The sequence below is a fragment of the Manis javanica genome, chromosome 12 (genome assembly GCF_040802235.1).
Source record: "Manis javanica isolate MJ-LG chromosome 12, MJ_LKY, whole genome shotgun sequence".
In the NCBI taxonomy this organism is placed as follows: domain Eukaryota; kingdom Metazoa; phylum Chordata; class Mammalia; order Pholidota; family Manidae; genus Manis; species Manis javanica.
The window spans coordinates 10,350,084-10,372,209 of record NC_133167.1 but is presented as its reverse complement, the minus strand read 5'-3'; the positions used below and the strand labels follow the sequence as shown (position 1 = coordinate 10,372,209).

The 22,126-nt window shown below is 35.1% G+C and overlaps 1 protein-coding gene across 15 annotated transcripts in view; it reads left to right on the top strand.

Moving 5' to 3' along the window:
* The window catches only part of MFF (mitochondrial fission factor), a 28,206-nt gene extending 8,917 nt beyond the window's left edge, over positions 1-19,289 (top strand). For 2 of the 15 annotated variants that reach the window (XM_017660602.3, XM_017660583.3), the window contains 7 exons: positions 2,695-2,783; positions 5,328-5,402; positions 9,539-9,697; positions 13,159-13,191; positions 14,757-14,810; positions 17,785-17,869; positions 19,096-19,289. In XM_017660602.3, the coding sequence (XP_017516091.1) occupies positions 2,695-2,783; positions 5,328-5,402; positions 9,539-9,697; positions 13,159-13,191; positions 14,757-14,810; positions 17,785-17,869; positions 19,096-19,227 (627 nt within the window). In that variant the 3' untranslated portion in view covers positions 19,228-19,289. The remainder of the gene's footprint in view (positions 1-2,694; positions 2,784-5,327; positions 5,403-9,538; positions 9,698-13,158; positions 13,192-14,756; positions 14,811-17,784; positions 17,870-19,095) is intronic. The other 13 variants (XM_036997747.2, XM_017660595.3, XM_017660622.3 and 10 more) reach the window with 13 other exon arrangements.
* Positions 19,290-22,126: the final 2,837 nt, after the last annotated feature.

The following is a 22,126-nucleotide window of genomic DNA, read 5'->3' as shown; positions in this document are numbered from 1 at the left end:
TTAACTGTACTAAATACCACTGAACTGTATATTTAAAAATGTCTAAAGTGGTGAAATTTATGTCATGTGTATTTTGTCAATTAAAAGAAAGAAAAAATTATCTCCAGACATTGCCAAATGTTCCCTGGAAGGCAAAATCACCCTCAGTTGAGAACCACTGGCCTATGGCAAGGAAGGAGACTGCCAGAAAGCAGCTTATGAGAAAGGCTATCAAATTGTTTTCTAAAAACCAAACTGCTGCAAGGAATAAATTTGCAGAAAACATTGCACTTAAAATGGCTTGAAGAACCCTAGTGAACCTATGAAGAGGGTTTAAAACATGAACCAGACAATCCTCCAGCTCAAAGACTGTTAATAAAATTTGGAGGCTTTGCTGGTAGAGAGGAAGTTGATGTAACTTCCTAATATGTCTAACCTGTCCCATGATGGTGCTTAAAAACCTGAAAATTTACTCCCAAGTCTTTTTAAAAGCATCAGTATATATTCATTTGCATTTTTGAAAATCTTTATTTTCAAGTCCATCAGTTCACATACCAATTGTTCTTTACAGTAAAGCTTAATTTTCTTTTTAGTCATGAAATTGTTGTGGCTATTTCTAGTGGGGAAAAAATTTCCAAGCTGGAAGTTAATAATTATCATTGTTCTAATTATCTACTGCTGTGTAATAAAACCACTCTAAACTTTGAGGCTTAAAACAAACAAAAAGAAAAACTCTTTTGCTCTTGGACTGGAATTTGCAGCAGACGTATAGGAAAAGCTTGATTCTGTTCTTCAATATGTGGGCCTAAGCCAGGGAGTCTGAAAGGCTAGGGATGACTTGGCAGCTTCAGGCTGCAATCATCTGAGGCTTGTTCACTCACATCAGTTCATAGTAGCTGTTGTCTGGGACCCTCCCTAGGGTTGCTGGCTAGTGCACCCACAGGTGACCTTTCCATGTGGCTGTTTGGGCTTCCTCACATCATGGTGTCACTGTTCCAAACATGAACAGCCTGGGGAAAAAAGGCAGCAATTTTACCGTTGTTTATGAACTTGTGTCAAAAGTCACATTCCATCGTCTCTACAGCAATCACCAGCTCACCCAGTTTCAAGGGAAGAGAACATAGATCCCATCCCTTAAAGGAAAGAGGTCAGTGATACATTTTACAGGAGCTGATGGGATAGGAGATTGTGGAATGCCAAAACTAAGCTAGTAAGTCTCCATTTAGTCTAGTTTTCAAATATTCAACCAAATCTGAACTTGTTTTAACCCCAGAAACCAGGAACATTTATTTGTAATATAAATACATCCCATTTCCCATAATATATGTGTCTTTAACAACTGTTGTAAATTTTTCTTAAGTAATCTAAGTGTTGAGAATATATTCATAAATGACACATCTGATAAGGGGTTGACATCCAAAATATATAAAGAATTCACATGCCTCAACACCCAAAAAGCAAATAACGCATTAAAAAATGGGCAGAGAATCTGAACAATTCTCCAAAGAAGAAATTCAAATGGCCAACAGGTACATGAAAGGATACTCCACATTGCTAATCATCAGAGAAATGAAAATTAAAACCGTAGTGAGATATCACCTCACACCAGTTAGGATGGCCAACATCCAAAAGACAAGCAACAACAAATGCTGTCAAGGATGCAGAGAAAGGGGAACCCTCCTATACCTCTGGTGGGAATGTAAATTAGTTTAGCCATTGTGGAAAGCAATATGGCGGTTCCTCAAAAAACTCAAAATAGGAGCACCATTTGACCCAGCAATTCCACTCCTAGGAATTTACCCCCAAGAAAACAGAATCACAGATTCAAAAAGACATATGCACCCCTATATTTATCACGACACTATTTACAATAGCCAAGACATGGAAGCAACCCAAGTGTCCATCAGTAGATGAATGGGTAAAGAAGATGTGGTACATACACACAATGGAATATTATTCAGCCATAAGAAGAAAACAGATCCTACCATTTGCAACAACATGGATGGAGCTAGAGGGTATTATGCTCAGTGATATTAGCCAGGCAGAGAAAGACAAGTACTGAATGATTTCACTTATTTGTGGAGTATAACAAAGCAAAAACTGAAGGAACAAAACAGCAGCAGACTCACAGAACCCAAGAATGGACTAGTAATTACCAAAGGGAAAGGGGTTGGGGCGGGAAAAGGGGATTAAGGGGTATTAAGATAAGCACACATGATGTAGAGGGGGCACGGGGAGGGAAGTATAGCACAGAGTAGACAAGTAATGACTCTAGCATCTTATGCTAATGGACAGTGACTGTAATGGGGTGTGTGGTAGGGACTTGGTAATAGGGGGGAATGTAATAGCCACAATGTTGCTCATGTGAAACCTGAGCATAAGATAGTATATCGATACCTTAAAAAAAATGATGATGTAAATGTGTTATATACATTATAATAAATAAAAATATTAATTGTACCAAGTAAGACTGATATTTAAAAAGAAACTAGAAGTAACTTTTTTATAGAGTAAATATTCCTGTTTATCTGCATTATAATAAGTAGAATTTTTTTTTTTTAACACACCTGTCGGTACTACACACACCTGGCAGCAATTCTTGGTTATGTTCTTTGTGAATTTTGTGAATAGCCTTTAATTAAGGTTTTGATACTAAGCAGCTACTAGGCTGCTAAGAGTATTTTCTATTCTTTTCCCTTTCCTTGTGCTTAACAGATTCGTACAGTTGGCAGGCTAAAAAGAGAGCGCTCTATGAGTGATAATGCTGTTCGCCAAAATGGACAGCTGGTCAGAACTGATTCCATGTGAGTAAGCCACTAAGCAGTGTATCTCCTTCATAAGTTTTCTCCATATATTGTCTGTCCCATCTTTTTCTAACTAATTTGCCTTTTTTTAACTCTCAAATATTTAAAAAAAAAAAAAAGGAAGAAGTGTGTATGTTTTATGCATAAAAACCTCAGAAAAAAGTTAATAATGTACTTGTATTAGGGTTTGAAATTTGTTTTACTTTTACATAAGTTGTACATATTTGCAACACATTTTATGTCCTTAAAACCTGACCATTTTGTTAGTTGTGAGAATTTTTCAGGAGCATTATCCTCTGCTGTATGTATGAGTTTTATATTGGTATGATTTGCATATTTTAGGAATCTTCTAAGTGTTGTTAAGAAAAATTGATAAACTGTAGCGTTCAGTTCTGTGCAGCCTTCAAAAGTGTTTATCTAGCAGTAGGTTTAAAACAAAACGAAACATTTTATTTAAGGAGCCTTCATTTTCAAGTTACTGATTTATAATAAGATCGTGAACTAGCCTTTTCTAGCTCTGCTACTAATAAGCTGTGCTAAACAATGTAGCTTAGGAAAGTGGATTTTTTTTTACTTTCTAGAATTATTTTTTTAGCTATCTGCCTACTGAGTCATTGAGTTGGTAGATTCATTTTCTAAAATGGAAGTATGTTATTTAAAAAACTGTTTGTTTAAACCTTTCTTTCTCATTTGGTTATATTTTCATACCTGATGTTAAAATTACCCCACTGTGAGATGTTTTAGATCAAGCAAGTGCTTTTTGTTGTTTTGTTAAAATCAGTGGGTTTTTACATAAAAAATATCTCTTTGTGAAAAGGTCAGAATTTTAAGTCTTAAAGCCATTGTGACTTTTTTTGGTAAAAGATTTAAATTGTTTGTATAAGTTAATATTTCTCATTAGATTTTTGGTCAATTTTCATGAATTTATTCACTGTGAACTATATTTAATATCAAGCACCACGTTGGCTTCTCTGAGAACTGTAAATGAATCAGATGGTATCTCTTTCTCTCTTCTTAGAACTTATAAATCTAGATAAAAGCAAAATACTCAAATTTACATACGAAATAATTAGAGCACATTATAATTGTATATATACAATTATACCATTTATATTAAACTATACCAAGTTGTGCTTTGGACTTGACTGAAGAATAAAGGGATGCAAAAGGGACTTTGATGAGGGTAAGCCCTCTCTCCTCTTGTGTTAGGTGCAAAGAACTGTAACTGCTTGGGAATCTTGAAATGTCTTCTAAAGTAATTACAGTTACTCTGAAGGGTTACATAGGAAGATAGTAAGTTAAAATTAACATATATCTCCTTCAGGGAAGACTTATCTGAAAGATTCAACCATTAATATGAAATTTTGTATGAAAATTGTATGATTCCCTGAAGGGACCTTGTTGGCAGTGATGTTAGCCAGCCCATGAAATCCATTTTTCTGGAATATTTCCAAGTATATTATGCAAATGGTGGAAAGGCCTTACATAGTTTATGACTAAGGTAGCTTCTTGATATTCAGTACCCTGGCAGAATTAATTAAGCATACACCTAAGGGCTTTCATTATATTCTTCTTTAATATTTTTTAAGACAATGCAGGTTACTAATAAACTTTTCTGTAACATGTAGCTTATTATTTAGATCCTTAATTCAAAACTGCACATAGTGAAAGAACAATAGGGCTGTTTATATAGCACACTTGTTTTTTCCTCACAAAGTATATATTGATAGCTGAGTTCAGTTGAAGAGAAAGGAAACAGCTCTAGTGTGAAAACCAGTCTAGTGAAGTATGATTTTAGAGTACATGATTAAGACATAGATATTTTTGCAGTTACCAATAACATAAATTCCTCATAACAGAAAAGATTAACAAAGTTAACTCATACTTGATTTAATTTTTTTCTTTAAGTTGCCTCAGTGGCATTTTCTAAATGTTTAATAAAAGTAAAAATCTCATGTTTTAATTTTTGGTAGTTAAAATAACATGAATATTTTAACTATAAATTTTCACAATGAGATATTGTGAAATACCCCACAATTTGCTATCATAGTAAAATGCTTAAGCATCTTTTTGTTACTAATTATCCTTACCTTTTCTTCTACCATTATCAATTTTATAATTTATAATTGAATTCATCTATAAGTATCTACATTTAATTAACTTTCAGAATTTAACATGATGAGTTGATAATGTAGTAGGGAAGAAACAATATAATACAACTCTATTTTACCTCCACTAAGGTAACTATTATACTCTTACTGTCTTTTCTTACCTTATTAGCCTTGTCTTTGTAATGTGAGACTCATTATGTGTCATTGTGCATGAACCTTTGCCTGCCTCCACTTTAGTCCTTGGCTTTAAGAATAGCAGAACATATGTTCATAAGAGCAGGAGTTCTGGTCTTTAATTACTTTCAAGAGACGGTAGGATTGATTATTGTCAGCTATTGACACAAAAATGAATTCTGACCAGTAGAAATGTATCTAGCTTTTTCTTTGTGTTATAAAAGCTGAATATGTAAAAGAAGCATAATTATTATTTAAGGTGGCACAGATCAGATTCTGCCCCAAGAAATAAAATTTCAAGGTTCCAGGCACCGATTTCTGCACCGGAGTACACGTAAGATTTTATCTGCTCTGCTTTTCACAAGTAGGAATTGTTTTAATTTAGCAGGCTTATGTTATACTAATATTACACCAGATAATTGGCATGTAATACCCTAATTCTTTTACTGTTTGGCTTTTTAGTGTCTCTGTTTCAGGATTTCTTAAACTGTCATCAGATACTTAGTTACGGGAAAGAAATAGCTAGACCAACTAAGAAGTTATGTATGATTTGGGTTATAATGGTGTAAGTAAAAGGGAATCATTTACACATAAGGACCAAGTAGCCTTTTCCATTTTTTTTCATTTTGCTTTGGTTGGCATATTAGTTTCTACAGATTCAGCAATTCCAATCATTTTTTAAAATTTTAGTGCACTATCCTTTCTTATTTTGACCCAGAAGGAGAATGGCGTCTAAGTGTGGTTTGTCATTTAATTTTTTTTTAATCCCGTAGATGAAAATTATGCTTGAAAGAATGTTTTGCAATCATTAAATGCACTGTTTGTGTGAGTGTGATGAAACAGGGTGTGGGAGTGACTGACCTCTCATAAGGGGAAATATTTTGGCTTGTAGTATAAAAATTCAACGGCTAGTGGAGTTCTTAAGCCATAGAAGCCATTCTGACAACCAGTGATTTTTCTCTTATTCTGATTTTCTTATTATGCTTCTAAGAACTAGTAAATTGCCTTAGATAGGGACAAAGAAATTAAAGTTTTCTCTCTATTTAAAATTTCAAGAGAAATGATGCAAAAATTTGTGTTTCAGTGAAAATTTTTTCTGTTTTTCACAATTTTACTTGCTTTTTTGAAAGAGGCTAGAGCCTGATCAAAGAGGTTCATGTCAGTTTGAGAAACATTATTTCTATGGAAACGCATAGGAGAAGAAGTTCCTGACTTTGGCCTTACCTTTTAATAACAACATAGCTGTGCCAAGTAAATTTTCATGTAGATTTTAGTTCTGATATTGGCTAATGTTGTTTACCTAACACTCATATAGTAATATGTCATGTAAGCCTGAGGTAAAGCTATTACTAATGAAATAACATGGTAAACACAGTGCTTTCTTCAAAATTTCCCAATCTTTTATACAAAAAAAAGGTAAAAGTTGAGGTTTTGCTGTTGTATAACATTACTGTCAATTTGTCATCAAAGTGCACTTTGATTAAATTATTAGTATCATAGCATATTCTTAAATAATCTCAGTGCCTTTGCAGTGTGTTTACATTTCACAGTAGTTGACTTGTCAAAAAAAAAAAAAAAAGCACACCTTGGTTTGGTGGGTGAGCGGACAGGTGAAACTCAACTCTGCCAGCGCTGTTTCCGCTGCACTTAATGGCAGCGGCAGACATTCCAGCTAGCATCAGATTGGTGGTGAAATGGGCTTCCTCTCTTTTGTTCTTAAATTTGTTTATTTGTAAAAATACTTGCAAGACGGCTCAAAGCTTTAAAAAAAGAATTGCTGAAGTATTTGTTGTTTCTAATAGAGTAGTTTTGGTCATCTTACGATTTAGTCATTCAGTTCATCTCTAAGATACAGATATTAACAATCAAGGGCACTCATTCTAGATATATAATGCCCAAAGTGGTCACAGTTTAAAAAATACCTGTATCCTATCCTTGCTATTTATGAAAGATTGCCACATAAATTAATAAAAAGTTAAATTTCTTACTAAAATTTGAAACTTTAATTTCTTTTGAGACACATCCAAGTATGTTTTTGATGTCTTTGATGAAATAAAGATCTTTACTATTATTGATAAAGACTAAATTTCATCCTTTATCTTTCTACATACATATTTTTTTCTTATTAAGTTACAGTTAAGGATCATGGAAGGTTTTTATTTTTCCTTTTAATTATTACCGTATTATCTCAATTTCATATCATAGAATCTTAAAATTGGAAGATATAGACTCTTTTATAACTCAGCCTTCTGTGCATTCCATCTTAAGAATTCTTTGCAGTTAATCTGAAATTAATTTATGCTTGACTACTTTGTAAATGACCACCTGGTTTCCTGTGTATGCACAGGAAATACTTGTACTTTTAGAAAATAAACAAACAATTCCTATTACTAGTTTCTGACAAAATGATTTATCTCAAAGGAAGTAACCATACTTTTAATTTTTAATTTAAAAGATATATAATGGACAAAAATCCATCAAACATTTTTCATGGATTTTGACTTAGGTTATCATCATTGTAGCTCTAAGATTGTAATTCTAAATATTGATTGTTATAGATTTTAATATATTACTATGTAGCTAATGTATTTATTAATACAGAATGATATGTAAAGTGTTCAATTTAAGTCTTAAAATGTGAAGACAAAAATTCTGATTACACTCTTTAAAACTTGCTTAAGCAAATATAGCCACGTATGTTGGCAGCCCTATTAAGAGTGTGAGATGGATTGTTTATGTTGATGCAAGAGTGGCCGTTTTTATTCCCGACTCTTGTGACACTTGTCTAACATGAATTCAGTCTGGTTTCTCACAAAGACCAAGAGCTTCAGGTTTTTTCTTTGCTGCCCAAAGAAAATTCTAATTACAAGGCTACTACCTAGATTTTGTGTCCCAGATATACTGATTTTTTTACTTTTCTTGGATGCCCAGTATGTATTTTGCCAAGTACCATGGGTCAGTTAATACATTTATTTATATATATATATTCAGAAGATTCCAGACTTACAGACTTTTAGGGGTAACCATCCATTAGTCTGTATGTGAAAATTTGCATTTATGTAGACACCATTAGGCCTACTTCCTATGGTGATTCAGCCCTAACAAATTAATTTCTCAATATGCCAAGATTTGGTTTAGATCTTTCTCTTCTAAGTAGTCTTTGGAAAACATGGTTTTCATATTTATTGTACTTCTTGCTTTGGATCATCAAGACATTCAGAGTTATTCATGAAATTGTAGAGATTTTGTTTTTAATTTTCTGGGACTCTGGGAGTAATATTAGATGTCAGCTATTCTTTCAGAAATTATCCCACTTACCTTGTGGCTTCCAAACAAGATACATGTCAAATTAGAAAAGAGCACAAGTCAGAATAAAAGATTTTCACCTTTCAATCATCACTCTCTGCTCCACTCTTCCTTTTTTTTTTTTTGGCTGTAATACGTAAGGATGAAGGTTAGTCAAAGGAGTTTCGCCCCTGACATTAAGAAAGAAAATGTTGAGCCTGAATCTCAAGGTCATAGTCCTCTTACTGTAACAAACTGGATGCCAAATCTACGTCTCAGTTAAATACCTCACATGGCTGATCCTCCTCTAACATTAAACAGTTCTCTGAAAAGAGAACCAGTCTTAAGAGTTCTGGTTAGAACCGCAGAACTGCTTCATTCAAATGTGATCAGATTTTAGGAATCGCTGGCAGTAGAACTGAAGAAATTGTGTATCTCAGTTTACACATGAAAGAGGGATTAAAAAATAACTGCCACTCAGAAGCTCAGAAATGTTTGTTTAACATCATCTGGATAATTGTAAAAGTATCCTTGCCTTCTCTAACTGTATTCACAAAATTTTTTGGACTAATTTTATGTTTTAGTCATTTAGCTAGAAAACATCCTCTAATGGAATTAAGCAATTAAAATGCTTTTATTATAGCTTTCTGAAACTTTAATTCACCTTTAAATTTACTCATCATAAACTCAGCTTGCTTCATTGCCTTTGTGAAGTCTTTGAAATGGCATTTTCATGGACTCACTCTTGATTTGTGTGTGTAAACTTTGACATCTGTGTGCTAGAATTAACTGCCTTACTCTTCTGACTGTAAGTCGCAGTGGTGGTGTTTGTCTGAGGTTTAGTTTACTGAATTGGAATGAATACACCGAATAAAGAATGCTGCTTCTCCAAAGCTTAGGGGCTGAGCATACTCATTGTTACAGCGCTTTTTCCTTCCCAGTTGTTCTTTCATACTCAGCTTGATCTCATGTTTAAGGCTACACCATTACAGGTTTTGCATTATAGCTGGGTTTCAGTTTAATGTTTAAAAAGTTTTCTTAGAGGACAGTGAAGGGTGGGAAAAAGGGTTAACAAAGCAAAAATAATTCTCAAAATGTAAATATTTGGGGAAACTGCTCAGCTAAAGTTTTATAAAAATCTGACTTGAGTGTTTTTCTCTTCATTTGCTGTGCTTATATAAACAGTGTGACACCATCGCCACAACAGGTTCGGGTGTGTCCTCCCCAAATGTTCCCTGAAGATGGAGCTAATCTTGCCTCTGCTCGTGGCATTTTGTCGCTTATCCAGTCTTCTACCCGTAGGGCTTACCAGCAGATCTTGGATGTGCTGGATGAAAACCGCAGGTGATTGGCCGTCGGTGACTCTTGCCCGCCGTATTGCATATTTTTTGGCTCCTTGTTAGTGGACTGTGGTGTCTTCCTTTTATGTTTGCTCCTTCGTCTTTCTCTAAGATGCAGTGGTTTAAAGCAGCTTGATTTGCTTTTTTTTTTTTTATTTTAAATTATTGTCCAAAATTCACATTTCACAAGATTCTGTTAGCTTCTCTTCAGTCAGGGAGAGTAGTCAGTTAGTAACTGCACAAGAAGTATAGAGATTTTTCACAGAGGCTTTGTTTTGACCTGTTCTAAGTACTTGATTCCATTGTGGGATATGTTGAGGGATAGAGTTGGATGTTGGACTGAAGCATTCTAATTTTCTTCAGTAAGTCTTTTGATTAAGTCATTTATGATACTAATGTGGTTGGATTAGTGAAGCAAAGCTGAAATGTTGGGTGTAGCTACCAGGGTATTTTTCTTTTCTCTTAGCTAGGGATTTTTAGGCCTCTGTTGAATATCCCTGGTGCTGTTGTCTTTTTGATACTACAGAAGTTTTTCAGTTTTGGTAACTTACCTCACTTTTTAACATCACCAAGTAAAATCAGTAGTAGTATACTGAAACTTATTCATACAAATAAATTATGTTGCCGTTATTTCAGATCCTCTGTCCTTGCTTCATTACTACATAATGTCTTAAAAAGATGAAATGGGGGAGCTTTATTTTGGCATAGTGTGGGAGAGGTACTGTCAGTTTCATTCCTATTCCAGCATTTTATCCCAGTGACTGTGAGTCAGTGTTTGAATTTTCGTGATATTATTAGACTGTTAATTTTTGCACTTTGAAGAATTCCCAATAAATTAAGCTGGTCCTTCCAGTAAACCTTGTTTCTTACCTTAGGAGCTGATGCGTCTTATGGCTTGCCCTGTGTAGACTTTTTCTTGTTGAGTGCTTTTGAGCCTCACACAAATCCCAGGTGTTTCATTGTACTCCATGAGCACTTGTTCTTACTGCTTGACTTGTGTTTCTGAGCCTTCCCAGGGTTAATTTGGTGCTATACATTTGGGCCCAAGGACTTAAAGCTGCATCAGAAAGAGCTTAAAAAAGAAAACTCTTGGAAGGGGAGATATTATATATACATATATGTACATAAGTCTTTGTATATGTGTGTGTACCTCCCCCTCCCCAAGGGTTTAGAGTCCCTTTTATGCTCTTGAAGCTTCAAGGACTGTCTTAGAATATTTGGAACCTGTAAGAAGCAGCATGGTTCAGAAGAAAAAACGTGGATTCAGGGGGTCACTCCACTGAATAACTAGCTCCATGATGGCCTTGGACAAATTACTTGGCTTCTTGGTCTCATTTTCCTCATCTATTAAAGAGAGGGGTAATAGTGATAATACCTAGTTTTCTGGATTCTTGTAAGCAATCTTCCTCCCTCCCCACCATCTTTATTTAAGATATAGGGATAACGGCCTCAAATTCTTTATTTTATTGTGGGAGATCCTTCAAAAGATACTTAACAGAAAATACCTGGCACTTAAGAACTAGTAGTTCAAAAGGCCTGTTTTCTTCTCCCTCCTTAAAATAAATTTATTCTTTACCACCTATCCTCTTTAACTTTTTAATTGCAGTAAGTCCTTAGCAGACACCATATTGTTAGGTCAAAGTATATCATATCAAATGCTAATAGTGAAAATATCTGAATGAGAAAACAAGTCCTATGTACATTCAGTAATACCTAGACAACAAAGCCCAGTACCCGCCCCAACACATACACAGTTTGAAGCCGTGATTTGGAACTTGTAAAAATAGTCAGATTCTTTTTTTTTCGATGATGGAACAAAATTTGCTTCAAGTTCAAGATTACAAAATTAGAAATCTTAGTAATGTAAAATTTACTTTGTATTCTTTTATTATAAAAACCTTTTGAGCCCTAAGTGAAGTTTTGTTTTATTTTTTTAATTGTAATGAACTGATAACTTTAAAATCCCTTCTCTGGAAAGGAATGACTTTTCTTACTCACTTAAATGAGATTTTAAACATTAATAAAGTAGTTGAATTAATAGATTTTTGCTCCTGGATACTTACCATCAGTTGTTACCTTGGAACCTGGAGGGTTAGAGTCTCATCAGTCTTAATTGGATGCTTTTATTACTGAAAGGATTTTTTTTTCTCATTATATTGGAATCTCTTGCCATCTAATTGTTAAACAAGATTTAATCAGATTTATAAGTGGCAAAGCAGTTTTTATTTCTACTGTGAGAACTGTCTAATGTGACTTTTCAGATAATAAACACAGGAATGTGAAATTTGGATAATGTTCTACTTGCATGATGTTAAAATAATACTGCTTATAAAGTTTTAAGTGCTTTTTTGTTCCTTGCTCTGTACATCATTTTTTCCTGTCCATTTTATTACTCTTGGCTGTTATGCTAATGCATTATTTTGTCTTTGGTCTTATGCTATCACACTGGGTATAGCTTATTAAGCTAGAACTCTGGCAGAAAGGAGGAAAAAACCTTCTGCCTTTTATTATCATAAAATAATGCAGATTCACAGTTGCTTGACGTTAAGTTCTTCACATAAGAACTATTTTTAGCTTACACTTTAAGGGACACTGTTGAAAGGTTTATTATATTTTTGTTTTCTCATCTTATGAGAACTTATTTGACCTGAAAGCAAGCTCAATATGGAGTCAAGTTAAATCCAAGGTATATACTAGAAAAGTTTATTTATACAAGTCATTGTTGTACATTTGGAAAACTGTTATATCAAAAATTTACCAACATTTGGGACAGCTGTGTTCTTTGGATTTAAAATGCCATTACAGTTTAGTTCATAGCTGGTTAGGAAATGCCCATTCCTCCTGGTAACGGCTTGTGCTCCATATCTCATTCTCCAATGCAGAATTCTAACATTTTTTTAAAAACTTATTTCCTATGTAAGAACATTATTTAGATAGCAGATTACTCATGCTTAAGTTTTATTTTTAGGAGTTTATTTTTATACAGTTTTTCTTTAGCAGAGTACCAGCTTTGAGTGACTAGAATTAGAAACCAATGTGTGAATAATTAATATTTTTTGCAAGTATCCCTATAAATATATTACTTGGAAGACTAGAAATGCAAAGTTGTGGTTAAACAGTGTTAGTTACTTATCATTTATCCTCTTAAGAAATGTGTGTAATTCCTGGTTCCCCCAATCAAATTGTTTATTTACTGTGGCAACTTCTGGGGCTTTTCTGAGCAAAGAAACACATATTTTATTAAGCCAAACAATTTATTTACTGAGCATGTCAATGTACAAATTAACACTAGAACTTGTAGGGCCTTGGGTCTCATTGCCTTTTGCCACTTTAATTACAAAACACATCATTGAACATAATGTCAAACTTTGAAAAATCGTACTGATGGTTAGAAAGTAGAACTTGAATGAAGTTTCTAATTGCCAAATGCCTGTCTAATTTACTTTTATATGTGTCAATTGCCAGTGTGAGAAGACAAAATGAAATACGTTGTGAAAGGTAACTGTATTACTTTCTGCCTCTGCATTATAAAAGGGAAATCTCTGTGGTGGAATGTGTTGAATAGGCAGGTCCATTTGAACACATTAGTTTGAATTTTTTGATGAAAACTTTAGGTAGCACCAGCAGTGGCTTCATTTAGTTAATCATCTCATATTAATGTAACATAGGATTGTAGTTAGGTAACAATTTTCCTAATGCCACAGAGTAAATACATTAGTAGGGTGGGATGAGTTTAAAACCTGTCTCAAGCACATATGATTTCTCACTGTCTGAGTCAAGCATGTATGATTTCTCACTATTCTTTAAAAGAGCCAACAAAATAGACGTCTAACGTATCTCCCCAGTCTGAATCGCTTATCCTCTACGCTCTAGAAATTCCTTTAAGCTCCAGTAGGGCTTGTAAAAAATGTACAAGCTAAACATTAAAATTTTCTTGTGTGAATTGACTTGACAGAAAGTAGTGGTTTGTACTGTTGCCAAAATTCTACAGTTGTGCCAACTTACAGAAAAAATACTACATTTGATATTAAATGTTCACCATAATTGCAAATTGTCTCGATACTTAAATTCAGGCAAAACCTGATCCGTGCATAGAAAATGAGGCATTTAAAATAGAATGTTATAGTTCTTAAAATCCTTCCAAGGACCCTGTATCCAAACCTCCTGTCTCTGGTTAGTAATTATTGCTGGTTACTTTTCTGGGGAATTGACCAGTAACCATGTAGAGCTTTTGTTTTCTGATTTTAAAAGGTGAAATTTGTTAGAAAGGTTACTACTTACCTACGTAGAGAACTGATTGTCCTCTGGAACCAAAGTGTATACTGAGGCTACATGAAAATCCCCACAAAGTTTTCCAGGGCGCCTTGGTTTTCATTTCAGCAGCGCTGTATGTCACACCTGGTTGTCACTCCGTATCAAGCTCATATAGCGCACCACCTGTACCGTGCTGTCGTGCGCCCCTCAAAGCATGGCCTCTGATCTTAGTCCAGAACTGAGGCTTCCAGTTTTGCTCTTTAAAGCTGAGGTATAAATGAGACACAGCTATATTAAGATGCCAGGCACTAATCAAAATCTATGAGGTGGGAGGGAAGGAATTGTGGAAATGGGACTTACTTGAAATTTTTAGTTCTTGAGTTACAGGTATTGATATCAGATGAGTAACCATGATCATGAAGGTGCTACTAACTGGTTCTTGACATGCTTCTAAAGTTGCTAGTGATTTTTTTTTCCAACTAGAAGAGAGAAATTATACCTTTTGAACAGAATTGTCATCTATCTTGAATTTCATAAATTAAAATATAAGCACCAAAAAAATTTTTATATTGGTGCTATTTTGTCACAGACAGATTCCTTTTGTTTTTTAACCTATTGTATAATTTCAATTTATGAAAATCATAAAATGGAGGACATGTGAGATGATTTTTTAAGTATTTGGAAGATATATTGTATTGAAACATACAATATAATCTGATTTGACATTTATTTGTCTTGTTTTTGCCTTTATTTTATTACTTCTCTGTCTCCTGATTCTGTCTTGTGCCTTCTGCAAAAACCTGCCTTAGACCTGTGTTGCGTGGTGGGTCTGCTGCCTCCACTAATCCTCATCATGACGTCAGGTAAATTTTGAGACTTTGTGATTACCAGGGTAAAGAGTTAATCGAGTTATTATTTCTCAGGGCATAGTGCATGTAGTGGCCCTGCCTTTATGTTAGAGCTTGCACTTCTACAACTTTCCTCTATGAGTATATCCTGCTTCTGTCAGAGAACAATGAGGCCAGTCATTCAAGACATCTGGTCACCAGACTATGAAGAAAAATGCTTAACAATTACGATATGGTATCATGTGAACATCTGAGATTTTATTTAAATACAATTTGAGTACCTTATAGAAGACCATGTTAACGCACAGAAAAAATAATCTTGAATTTTGTTCTATGTGCATATTTTAATTGTTGCCTGAGGTCTAACAAGCATTTCCTTTATAGTTGTTGTCTACAATGTCACTTTGAGTGTATAGAAAAACCTCTCTTTGATGCATCATCTTAAATTATAGTGAATCGGCTTTAATGACCTATGAAGTAAACATTTAGAATGGTCATTTACTTTTAAATGTTTTTTTCATCTGTTGATTTGAACTTTTTTTTTTATTGTTGCCCCTTTAACACTTCTGGACACACTTATCCTGAGTAATTATTTCTTCCTGTCATGTACAAGGACAGATAAAATGGCACATACAAATACTTAAGATTCTCAGGTGCCAGATCCCCCATTTCCCATTTTCTGGGGAAAAATTTGGTTGGTATTCACAGATACCATTACTGTAATTTTTTCCAGAGCAAAATCTGTTAAAGCAGAAATGTATTGTCTGTAGCAGTAGGTCTGAAACTGTCACCGCTACTTCTATGCTGAGAGGAAGATGGCATATTCATTTTTAGACAAGAGAAGAGGGAAACATCAGTTTCTCAACACTGGATTCAGGTTAGAGGAACTGAAAAGTGTGCCCTAGTGGTACTTTACCACTCTGCTGCCTTATTTCTTAGTACAATGTTAATTCAATCCATTGTAAGTTTTCCATTGTGTATTTCTCATGACTCCAATCATAAGTTTGTGATCATTTTATCTTTCTGTCAAAGTAGTTTTCAGTCGTGACCTGGATTAGCATTTCTTACAGAGTTTTTAGTTCTGACAAATACAGGTTGTGGTTTAAAACACTTTAGGATGGTTTTTTGTTGTAGTAAATTGAATTACTAGGTAAAGTCTTTTGCCACATCCTTAGCACTTTGCAAATGAAGATTTCCTTTGCAGATACCCAAAGCCTTCGTTAATTCAGGACTTAAGTTGTGAGTAGTTCTTTTCACGTACACTTCATTCTCCATATCAGCCCAGGTCCTTTTACCTTTGAAGCAATTGCTCATTTTGTGGGGGTTTGGTATGGGGTTCTCCAATTAACTCATCTCATGTAATCTCAGGGAAATAGAACTAAGTTTTATTTTGAAGAGAAAGTGCTGAGAAGAGGAATATTCAGCCCTTATTTTTTCTACTCATCATTTAATAATTGTCTTAATGTCCTAAAGAATAATTAACTCAGATGTTTATAAACCCATAGTTCTAGCATCTACTAACTTAGATGCTTACTTCTCAAGTTCTCAAGCAGGTGAAGTTACTCTCAGTAGTCTAGTATGTTTACTGTGTTCCCATGAAGAAAAGAGAAGTTAATGAGAAAGCAAGTTAATTTAGTCATAAAAGAACACTTAGAGATTGTTCTAGATCATCTAGAGTCAGTACACACCATGTACCACTGAAACTGCAACCTGTATAGTTACCGTTCAGGTTCAGGAGGATGACACTGGCCAGAAGCACACTGAATGGTTATAAAATAAAAAATTCTGTTTCACTTACTTTATTAAAGTATTTTGGGTTATTTTCAGCATTTTAAACAGGCTTGTTTCAATTTTCTGAATAGATTTGTCTTTAGCATGTGTGGGCGAAAAATATAATTCTTCTCATACCCTTTTGTGTCATAATGTGCTTTTTATAGTGGGAATTTGCTTGAAATGTTAGATATGATCCATGTGCTAACTCTCTGTGTTTTATAAGGTAGTAGCTTTTTAATTCATTTTATTTATATTCTCATTTGGAAAAATTACTATGCCATTTTATTGAAATATCCATATGGGATTAAAATAGGATATAAACAGGAGAGGTGAATGGTATGGTATGTAAATTGTAACTCAGTTAAGCTACTAATTACAATAGACTTAAAAAGCGGCAATCCAGGCAGAGAGAAAGAATAGCATTTATGTGTACTTGTTTCTCAAAAGTTTATTGTCATTCATTTAAAAATCAGTGCCTTTTTAGAAATAGAAATAACTACATCTGAACAAGAAGTACTTTTTAATGTATTTTCTCTGTAGTTTGTCTTAGTGGCTTTCCAGTATTATTTTATACACAGATTCTTAATGATTTATTATTGAGCCAGTTCTGGATCTGAATGTAGTGACAAGATGTATTCAGGGGATCTTATAATTGCTTCTGCAGAAGATAAAGTAGAGAGTAGGTAATTGGAAATAAGAAGAGTAGAAATGGCAAGAAGAAGGGTCAGTGAGAGGAGGAAGAGAAATAAAAGCTGTCTGATTATTTTAGCTTGAGTTATTTTACTTTGTGTTCCCTGCCAGTGATTCTGGGCAGACTCCTGTGCCACCACATATGGACATAAGTTTGCGAAGAATTGTATATTGTTATATCCCAGAGTGGCAACACCCCTAGCTTTTCAGCTAATGAGCCTTTTGAACAGGGCCAGTCCCTCTGAGTTGAAAAGTGTCACCTTATTTAATGTCTTTATATAGGGCTTCTTCTCATTCTCAAAGTTCAGGACACTTTCCCAATATTGTAAGTAGTTTTCTTAAGCTTTTTCCTCTTCTTTCCTTTTGAATACCAATTCCATTTGAAACCTATTTTAGTAATTCATATTGTTAAAAAACAATCTTTTAAACAGTTCTTTGAGCATTACACAGTACATGGCATGACTTTTGCCAGATACTTATAGCTCTATTCTAATATTAAATTGTATTTTTATTTTTTATCTGCTAGGCATGGCATTTCAAATATAGATACAACAACTGAAGGAACCTCAGATGACATGACTGTTGTAGATGCAGCTTCGTTAAGACGACAGGTATCTAATGTACCAAATGAGATCATCTTAAATTATGTTCATATAATATTTTTAAATGATAGTCCCTAACATTTTATTATTTTTCTCTCCTGTGTAACCCATGAATTGAGATATCACCAAAGTATGTATTAAGCCATAATTGGTTTTCCCATTTTGGTTAAAGATATATTAAACCACTGTTTACAAGTTTTGACCACCATAAAATAGTATTGCCAAGATGGCTTGATGTAATTCTGGCCAGTAACAAAGAACTTTGACATTTTAGCAAAGCAGGAGAGCAGACCGTAAATTGCTTGTATGGGTGCTTCAAAGGGTTCATAGGATTTTTACATAGATGTTACAGGTTGAATTCCCTGGAAGGCAGATTCTAGGGTGAAGATTTGCATGTAGAAAGTCTATGGAGGGGTGCATCTGAGATTGACACCCATAGGGAAAGGAAAGGAAGCAGGACTGGGCAAGAGGAAAATGTTGAGCTTCAGTGTAGTCAAAACAAAGGCTGTATATTGCCCACCCCACAAGGAGCTCTCAGGCTGGGGTGACCCTTCAGAGTCAGAACAAGAGACCTGGGCCTTGAACCCCATCACCGACCAGTTGGTTGCAGGCTGCCCCAGTAAAGGAGCATGAGCTTGGGCAAGGCAGTCGTTCAGCCCTGGGCTGTTCACAATAAGGATCGACAGCCAAGGAGGCGCTGTCAGCCAGCCTGGCAGCTGGGCATTATTAGCCCTTCAGTCCTGGAGGGTCTGGTGGCAGATCACAGGACCCACTACAGGAGGTTTTTCTGCAGGAGGCTCTCAGGAACTCAGAGAGGTGGATGAGAAGGCAGTTAAAACAGGTTAAAGAGGAACAACTGAGGCTGAATGACAGAAGCTCATGAAAGGGGCAGGAGTCCCTCATCTTTCTGCTGTGCTAAGCCTGTCTCAATCCATACTTCATGTTTTCTACCAGAACAGCAATATGCAACAGTTTCCTCTTCTATCTAATCAAGGAAGGAAAATATACCCTTTCTAACTCAGATATTTGGAGAAGGGAAAGGGACAAGAGTACCTAAGTGAATTTAAGCAGTCAGGGGTAACATTTTTTTTCCAAATAGAGTTTTATTTTGCTCCCAATGAAACGTGACATGTTTGTAATAATTTTCCTTACAAATTATACTACTTTATAAGAATCTGATTGCTCCATGCATTAAATATTCTGTTCTGTTTTACTGTTGTTTGTTTTTCACTTAGATAATCAAACTAAATAGACGTCTACAACTTCTAGAAGAGGAGAACAAAGAACGTGCTAAGAGAGAAATGGTCATGTACTCAATTACTGTAGCATTCTGGCTGCTTAATAGCTGGCTCTGGTTTCGCCGCTAGAGGTAACCTCAGCTCTCAAAATACTGTCTCAACCACTGAAAATATAAAGAATTTGCAAACTTTTTTGTTTCTGTCTTTGCATTGTATATCATTTGGCAGTCCATGCCCTGAAAATGTATTTCTTCCAGAAAGGTGGGGGGCAGGACTGGTATTTGGAGAAGAAAAGGTATATTCTGTCATTCAGCTGTATTCACTTTTAACCAGTTCTGCAGTAACACCTACTTAAAATTCTCCTTTTGCATGTTTTGTAAATAGGCTCTAGTTTGTTTTTTTAAAGAATTTAATTTTTTGCCTCATCAGTCTGCACAGCTAATTCTCTGAATGAGAGTGTGCGCTAGAGAATGGATTTAGAAAATTATCTGTAAAAGCAAAATAATATGTTATTGTGTCCTGTTTCTCAAACACTATTAAACAGTTTTGTTAATAGGCATTTTTGCATCCGCATTTCAACATTAACACTTCTGAAGTCATGATCTGGTGTCAGATTTAATAAAATCAAGCCACCTCATGTTTCATACTCCACCTTCATGAAATAATTCCTAACATTTTGAGCTGTTTATGTGTGTAAAATGTGTGTGTTTTTAATTTTAGTTTTGCGGATAGTTTTCTATTAAGTATGTTTTTACTAAGTCCATGTGTGAATGATTTAAAAAACTACAGAATAAGGTACAAATGCAGTGTATTTAATAAACTATCAACCAAAGCAATATTTATCTGCTGAAAGATTTTATTCCATCATTGTGTCTGTATCGTACCAACTCAGATGGGCCTGAGCCTTCTGTCTCAGGGGCAAGCCATGCAGTTAACGAGCGGCAGGTCGCAGAGCCGCCCGTGCTTCCTTTCAGATCTTCATCCTGGTCGTGGTAGACACTGGTTGCAGTGCAGGTAATTTTCTGATTTGTAGTGGCTATAAAATGGTTCAGGTGAAAATATTTTGTGCTTTTTCCATGGTGTTGAGTGAAAATAAATCTCATGAGAATTAAATGGTGTCAATGAAACCAAGTCTTAGGAGAACTAAGCCTTTAGTTCTCAACCTTTTTTTCCCTTTTATTTTTTTGGTTCCGAAACAGAATTTTAATTAGATGTGCAGTATTCTCCACACATCCTCGATATCTTTCTACCAAGGCAGTAAGTTTTGGGAAAGGTAGTTGAAGGAAATTCCTTAAACATTGGTAGATTGAATATTTTTATTCTTGCTTTTTCCCTATCGAGGAAGTATTCTTCTCTTTCTTTCCTGGGGTTCCTCCCATGAGTATGATGAGAATTTTTTTTTTTAACCTGTAGAAGTCTTCTGACTTTTATAATATCCTAATGATATGATTAATTAATTAATTCTGGCTTTATATACATATCATAAGGTAATTTCTGTGAGTGATCCAACTAAAACCACAAAATTATAAAAATGGGTAAAATCAGTGCCTCTTTTGCTGGGAAAACATGAAAAGAATTCCAAAAAGGCGAAATATGAAATAAAAACAGGAATTCCAGGAGATAAGCAAACACAAAAGCTATTTTCTGCCTGTTGATTTTTGCCAAACACTGGACGCCTAGAACTTTCTCCCTTAATGACTGTGCAAGGATCAGGAGATATAATTCCATGTCTTGGGCAGTACTAGTCATGACGACTATTCCAGTGAAAGGGTAAATGAGACATCAACTTGCCATCCAAGGGGGACAACAAAGAAATCTGTCCTCACCTTGTCACAGATCTAAAAACCAGAAGAACTTGAATCTCTCTCACTCCAAAGCCAAGCTCTGTCGCGCCAGCCTTCCTCACCTAGAAGTTGTTCATCACTGTAAAGTGGTTGTGGAGTCGAGGGGCAAACTCACTCCTAGTCAGGGTGGCCTGGAATATGTTTTAACAGAGATATTTGATCTGAACCTTAAAATACATGTGTCACATTTCAACAAGCAGAGAATGAAGAAAAGCTTCCAAGTGCAGAGAACAGTGGTAGAAAAGGACAGTCAGGCCAGTGATGCAGTGATCGACTCAACACACCAGTGTCATACAATTAAGTATGGTCAGTAGGTTGTTACACTACTTTGAGAATCTTAAAGTTTCTTTCTCCATTCCCAGTAGGAATTTTTTTTAATCATTTGTAGGTTATTTACACTCTAAGGGACAATTTTATCAAAGTATATGTGCAAGAGACCTTTCCGTTTCCTGCGTGAATGTCTGTTTTCCAGCTTAATTATATTTGACATTAAAACTGAACTGTTTTTCTGAGCCTCGAGTTTGGCAAGGTTTAATTTACCATGGCTGTTGTTTTACTTACAATGTATTATCATGTTAGTAAGTAGTCTCGTGTGTGCACGGCACTGACCTCAGGAATTAAGTGGTTACAGCAGGTGTGCTGCAAGCCCTGCCCTTAAGAGATTCACAGATTAGCAGAGAAGGAGGGGGGTAGGCTTATTAAAGAATTAGGATATAAAAACAAGTTTTTTGAGAAGAAGGAACTTGACATATATGCTGAAGGATAGGGTGAAGAGAGAGTGAGGGTGAGGGTGAGTACAGAGGGTAAAGAAAATAAGTGTAAAGATTCCACTGTGAGATTCAACATGGGGATAGAAGTGATATAAAAAACAATGAGCATTGTAATGACTAGGTGCCTTTGTGTGCGTGTGTGTGCAGATAAACATTTGTGAGTTTAGGTACCAGAGCTGAGATCGCCATGTCCCAAAAGGTACCTAACCACAAATGGGCCCTTAGGCTTTAGGCATTTAATTCATGGCAGAATCCATAATTCATTTCCACAAGACTAAAATAGTGAAGAAAATAACTTACCAGCTATTTCAGCTACTGCCAACTGTCCTTTCTTTTGCTCTCCGAAATGGGAGGCTTATCTCTATGTGACCCTGTAGAAAACTGGGTCATCTTTCACCCAGTTCCGGGGTGCTG